General features: G+C 48.5%; 1 protein-coding gene across 8 annotated transcripts in view; it reads right to left on the bottom strand.

The window, feature by feature from the left end:
* Nucleotides 1-843: 843 nt before the first annotated feature.
* Tmprss5 (transmembrane serine protease 5) overlaps nucleotides 844-5,972 on the bottom strand; it is a 16,279-nt gene continuing 11,150 nt past the window's right edge. For 6 of the 8 annotated variants that reach the window (XM_031345203.1, XM_031345208.1, XM_031345206.1 and 3 more), the window contains 4 exons: nucleotides 5,424-5,602; nucleotides 4,044-4,142; nucleotides 3,461-3,603; nucleotides 2,629-3,175 (listed from right to left, as the gene is read on the bottom strand). In XM_031345203.1, the coding sequence (XP_031201063.1) occupies nucleotides 2,936-3,175; nucleotides 3,461-3,603; nucleotides 4,044-4,142; nucleotides 5,424-5,602 (661 nt within the window). In that variant the 3' untranslated portion in view covers nucleotides 2,629-2,935. Of the gene's footprint in view, nucleotides 1,462-2,628; nucleotides 3,176-3,460; nucleotides 3,604-4,043; nucleotides 4,143-5,423; nucleotides 5,603-5,972 lie in introns of those variants that run through there. The other 2 variants (XM_031345204.1, XM_031345207.1) reach the window with 2 other exon arrangements.

Genomic DNA, 5,972 nt, shown 5'->3' with positions numbered 1-5,972 from the left:
CAGGAAGAATAATTACTCGGATAAACCCTCAACAAATATGCTGATAAACTCACAAAGTTCTTGTTATTGCTCAATGCTAATTGCATTTCCCTGGGTAATCACCATGAAAAATTCATTGAGGTTTTTTTGGAAAGAAAATAGCCATTGCATTTTAATTGCTAGAGACCAGCAAGGAAGGAAGAGGCTTCTCTGGGAAAATGCTAACTGGGAATAAACTCAGGAAGTGATCTCCCCAAGCTGAAAGATTTAGTTCCCCCCAAAACAGGCCAAGGGGGAAAGCTGAACTTTGTGGGGAAGCCAGCATCCCTAGGAGCACTGACTTCAGTGCTCAAATTCAAAGCCACAGACCCCATGGACAGTTAGTCTCTTTGCTGAAGATGGTGACATATATGTTTAGCTACCTTGAAGAATTTAATAATTAGGAACCTGCCAAAATTCCAGAGTTGATGAGTTGGAGTCAGATATGTTTCAAGAAACATGTATAGGAAGAAATTTGTATTTCTATTCAGTAACATGTGTGACAGTGACAGCTAGTCCAGTCTTCACTGTCAGGTATGCTGGATTTTGAATCACCTGGGAGACACACCTCTAAGAATGTCTGTGAGGGGCTTTCCCGAGAGCTGTAACTGAGACTTGCCCTGTATGTTAGTGCCTATACACCATGGCTGAGGTCTGAGACAAAAGCCCCAACATCATCATTTCTCTCCCTGCTTCGTGACACAGTAGCACTTCACACTCCTCAGCACAGTGGACTGCATCTTCTGTCTCTGAGCCAAAATAAGTTCCTTTGATTGTGTATTTTGTCACATTAGCTAATACAAAGAGGGGGGAGCTCAACCAAGATTATACATAATTTCCATTTAATAACAAAACTCTTTCAACCAATTTACAGAACTGTCATTTGAAAAATAGCATCCTAGCCCAACTCCATCCTTCTTACCCTGTAGACTTCTGCCTCATGCAGGGCTACTGGAGTTACCTCAGAACAGGTCCAGCATGGGAGAAAGGGGAATCTTGGCTTCCATGCCTTTACTTGAGCTGATCCAACCTTAACCTCATCTGCCTAGGAACCCTTAGACAGGGCATCCTCTAAAGTTGGACTTAGCCCTCCAGTGACCCCAGGAGAAAGCAGGGTTGGGCATCTCCAGCATCCTCCCAATGGATGCACATGGGCTATGGGGAGAGCAGAGGGGCAGTCTCCCAGATGCTTCCAGAAACCTCTCTGTCTCTTCTGTCCTCTTATCCCTTCCTCTCAACATCATTCCCAATCCAGCCCCAGCCTCTTTCCTGCTCTGGAGGTTCTTAGATGAGAAAGATGAACTAGAAGTCAGAGCCTTTGGGGAGAGGCCGAGTGATCCAGATGCTGGCCTTCAGTCTGGGATGATCCATGGGAGATCCACACTTCTGCATCACAGGTAGCAGCTGCTGCTTCTTCGGCTAGCGGACCTGCCAACAGACAGGCTACGGTGCAATAAGGCTGAAGAGAACAGTATCATCTAACAAGGAGCCCCCGTGTGGCTCTACCTCAAGTCAGGTGGGTGACAAGATCTCATGTTCCCCAGACTGGTCTGGAACTCTAGCCAAAGATGACATTAAACTTCAAATCCTCCTGTCTCCATTTTTTTTGTTTGTTTGTTTGTTTTTTGGGGTTTTTTTGTTTTGTTTTGTTTTTGTTTGTTTGTTCGTTTTTGAGACAGGGTTTCTCTGTGTAGTCCTGGCTGTCCTGGAACTCACTCTGTAGACCAGGCTGGCCTTGAACTCAGAAATCCACCTGCCTCTGCCTCCCAAGTGCTGGGATTAAAGGCATGTGCCACCACCGCCCAGCCTGTCTCTATTTCTTAAGTGTTCCAGATACACAAGTGTGTCACCATGTTTAACTTATGAAATATTGGGGCTCAAACCCAGGACCTCTTGAACACTAGGCAAGCATTCTTCCAGCTGAGCTAAATCCCCTTAAGTGCCTTTATATTACCACATCACATTCAGAAGGTAGACTTCTGTCTACCCACACATATCTGCTGCTCTAGGATTTTTTTTTAATAAGATATAAACATGGATGCAAACCCCATAAGCTCTAGAGTGTGCTATGTGCCAATGGTTCTGCACCCCAACCTTAGGGAAGAAGGCTGTCTACTATCACAGCTTGTGAGAGACTACGTAATACAAGTATTGTGCTTTTTCAAACCTTTCTGTGGTGTGGGGGATGGGGGAATTATGTGTACACCTGTGAAAGTCAGAGGAAAACCTCAGGTGTCAGTCTGCACCATTCACCCATCTAACACATACTCTCTTCTTGGCTGCTGAGTTCACCAGGCAACAGCCTGCAAGACTCAAAATATCCTCCCGTCTCTGCCTCCCATCTTGCTTAGGAGTACATATACATACTATACCCTCCTATGACCCACCCCAGATTTCCATAAGTTCTGGGGATTCAAACTCCTCTCATTTATATGACAAGTGCTTTACTCACCTTGCCATCTGCCCAACCAAATGCTATGCTTTGCTATGCACTGTCACACTCAGTCCTCTCTCTAAACAGATTCGACCTAAGAGTCATGCAAGACTTTAACTGCCAAGTCCTGAGCTCTCTCTGTAGAGTATGAAATGCAGCTACCGGCCTCTGTTTTAGAAGCCACAGATGGATGATGTTGGAGAAGATGATAGAGCAGTAACACTGTGGATACCCACCCCAAGCCTAGCCAGGCTCAGCCCGAGCTCTCTTCTAATCCTCACCAAAGAGTAAAACACAGCCAGGGTGGCTATGACAAGAAACCATGGGCTTACCAACAGTAGGGACTTGTCAAAGGTCATCCCCAAAAGGCAGATCTAGGTCCCAGACTCAGTTTACCCTTTCTCAGCTAGTCCTCCAATTCCTAGAAATCCGTGGATTTGTGTAAGTGTCCTTTCTTTCTTCTCCCTATCTGGTGAACATTCCCTAGCCCCATTTCCAGCTCTCGTAAGGTTCCCAGTATCCTGGGGTAGGTCTTTTGAAACTGGGGCTGCTCTCCTGCCCCACACTCACCCTCACAGTGTCATGGATCCAGTCCAGGAACTCTGCTACCTTGGCATAGACACCTGGGTGATTGGGCTCTCCACAGCCACGACCCCAGCTGACCACCCCTACAAGGTGCCACGTGTCACCACTGGGACATACCAGGGGTCCCCCGCTGTCTCCCTGAGGAATCCAGATTGTGAAGACACAAAGAAACAAAAGTCAGACCCGCCTAGTACAGCAGCACCAGTCTACCATGGCAAAAATTCTCCTGGAGGAGAAGGAGGCTCCTGCTTCTTCACATTATACCTGTTGGCTTCACCTTCCATAACACTCGAGTATGACGTCCCTAAATAGTCTGGCTTCTCCAATCCATATGCATTAACCAGGGGACCACTAACCAAGTCTCCTGCCCCCTCCTTTTACCACCAGCAAGTCCCCTGTTCCTCCCTCTACTACCAGTCACACCTGGCATGCATCTGCCCGTCCATCCAGGTAGCCAGCACACAACATGCGGTGTGTAAGTGCCCCACTGTACATGCAGGAGCTGTTGCAGAGGTGGGTGCTGAGCAGGGGTACCATTGTGTCCTGCAGTGTATCTGAGCTATGAGCTGTAGGAGACATGGAGAAAAGCTGCAGGGCGCCAAGCCATGCCAAAACAGCAGGATATCAAGAAAGCAGAGTCATAGCTCCTCAGAATACAAAGACCCAAAGAAGGAAGATTGGGCAGGGCTATGGACCTAGGCCAAAGGACAGGAAGTCTTCCGGACTCCCAGCTGGGAACGAGGAGACCAAGAGAAAGGTGGAGTCCACGAAATGCTGAGGTCATAATGCTCCTGGGACCAAAAGCAGGAGAGTGAAAGGGCCTAGGCTAAGGGAAAATGTTCAGTGGCTGTTCTCCATAGAAATACCCAGGCAGAGGAGTACTCAGGAGTCACAAGGAAAGAAAAGCGATGCCATTGTCAGGGGAGCAGGGGAGGGGGTAGTGCTGAGTTTAGAAGATACCTCTCCCTCCCCCACTTTATACTGAGGGCCCTGGGAGCTCACTCACTATGGCTGGGGTCGGTGTGGCCCCAGCCAGACACCCAGCACTGGTACCCTCGTGGAAAGTGCTGTCCCTTGGCCGGCAAGCACACAGCGCCCACAGTATCTGTGGAGAAGCACATAGTTCTGGTCCTGGCTCAGGCTAGGTTTCTCTCCTGCAGAGCCTGAGTGAAGATCTTCCTCATCGGCTTCTCAACAGTCCTGGGACCTAGCCTCCACCACCAAGCTTACTAGACAGAGAGATAAGTTGAACAATGTCCCACCTTGGGGAGGTGGGTGACGGTATGGCACCCCCTAGAGGCAGGTAGTGGATTCGCTGCCCTGCCTTAACCTGGGGGCTGGAGGAAAAAATGGAAATTCTTCCATCTCTGAATATGAAATTTCTAACAAGACCTATTTGTACAGAATGGGTCTTCTCACCCAGAATGACTGACCCTTCTTGGGACTATACTACCAGAAGTGTGTGACATATCTTATGAGTGGAACCAAATATGATTTTAAGTCATACATTGATATTCCACAACGTAGACACACTTCCTTGTAACTGCATCAAGGAGAAAGATTCCATTTGGTCCCAGACCAAACCCCTCTTGGTGCTGTCAATCTCCCATCTAACTAGAAGAAGGCCCTGCCTGGCTCCTCAACTCCTACAGAAGGGTCCCAACCTAGAATTTTAAGACTACCTTGTTTTCAAATTACAGATCTGTGTGTGTGTGTGTGTGTGTGTGTGTGTGTGTGTGTGTGTGTGTGTGTGTGTGTGTGAATTTGTGTGTGTGTGTGTTTGGGACTGTGAGTGCATGCACATGTGCACGTTTCTATCTACTTCTGTGTTTCCTGAGAAGGTATGTCAGAGCATGCAGGGAGGTGATTGCAGGGAGACCCTTGGTAGGCAGGTATTGTGGCAGGAGGAGCCATAGCCCTGGACTCAGGGGTCTATTTACCCTTCTCTAAATGTCACTGTTCTTGTCTGTATGATTTCTTCATCGCAGTTGTTACACGGTTTCAGAAAAAAAAGATTTAAATAAATAAGAAATCTCTTTTCCTGCAACGTGTCACAAAGTGGCAGGACTTGGGTCCAACCTGAGAACAAGAGTGGAGCCAGCTATTGGTGGGGAAGCCACAAATAAAGTCCTGCTTGGGACCTCAAAGCAAATGCCACCACCTATGAGAAGGGCCTGAATCTTTGTCCTCTAAAGGGCCTTGTAGGTGTGATTTCAATTCAGTCTCAGGAGAATGCACACACCCTATCATCCCATGAACTGACGGGCTTAAGATCTGCAGTGCTACAAGAAGCCTTAGGAGTCAGCTCACCCCGTCCCCTCCCATCAGTCTTGGTTCCTTAGACACCACTGCACCCAGCCTGCTCATTCCAAGGCCAGAGCCTCACCTGAGAAGTTGATGGGTGTCCGGAGCTGCAGCAGAGCCACATCATAGTCATGGTTCTGGGCACTGTACAAAGGGTGGGGGATGATCTTCTCCACCATAGTCCCCTGGTGTTGTCGGACAGCACCGTGGCTGACCAGCCCTGCATGAACCCGCCAGCTGGATAGGCGGGACAGCCTGAAACTGCACATAGAAACCTACTGAGCCCAGGGAGGAAATGGGAAGGGAAGGTGGGATATAAGTAAGGTGGTGGGTGGAGGGAACTCTGTAGGGAAACCATTAGTGACCACTGGCTCAAGCCTGTGAGCTCCTGGAACCCAAAAATTATGTTTCTTAATATTATCCCCAGTGGCTGTCAAGACACTGGGCATACAGGAGTTGCTCAGCTGCTGGACTGAAAGAGCTCCGTCAGCGAAGTGCTTTCTCCATGCAAATGTGAGGAGCTGAGTTCCGATCCCCAACACCCACATAAAAAGCCAGGCATAGCCGGGTGGTGGTGGTGCACGCCTTTAATTCCAGCACTTGGGAGGCAGAGGCAGGCGGATTTCTGAGT

This window comes from Mastomys coucha, unplaced genomic scaffold, assembly GCF_008632895.1.
Source record: "Mastomys coucha isolate ucsf_1 unplaced genomic scaffold, UCSF_Mcou_1 pScaffold23, whole genome shotgun sequence".
In the NCBI taxonomy this organism is placed as follows: Eukaryota; Metazoa; Chordata; class Mammalia; order Rodentia; family Muridae; genus Mastomys; species Mastomys coucha.
Note: the sequence above shows the minus strand (reverse complement) of the source record. Positions and strands in the feature narration are given on the sequence as shown.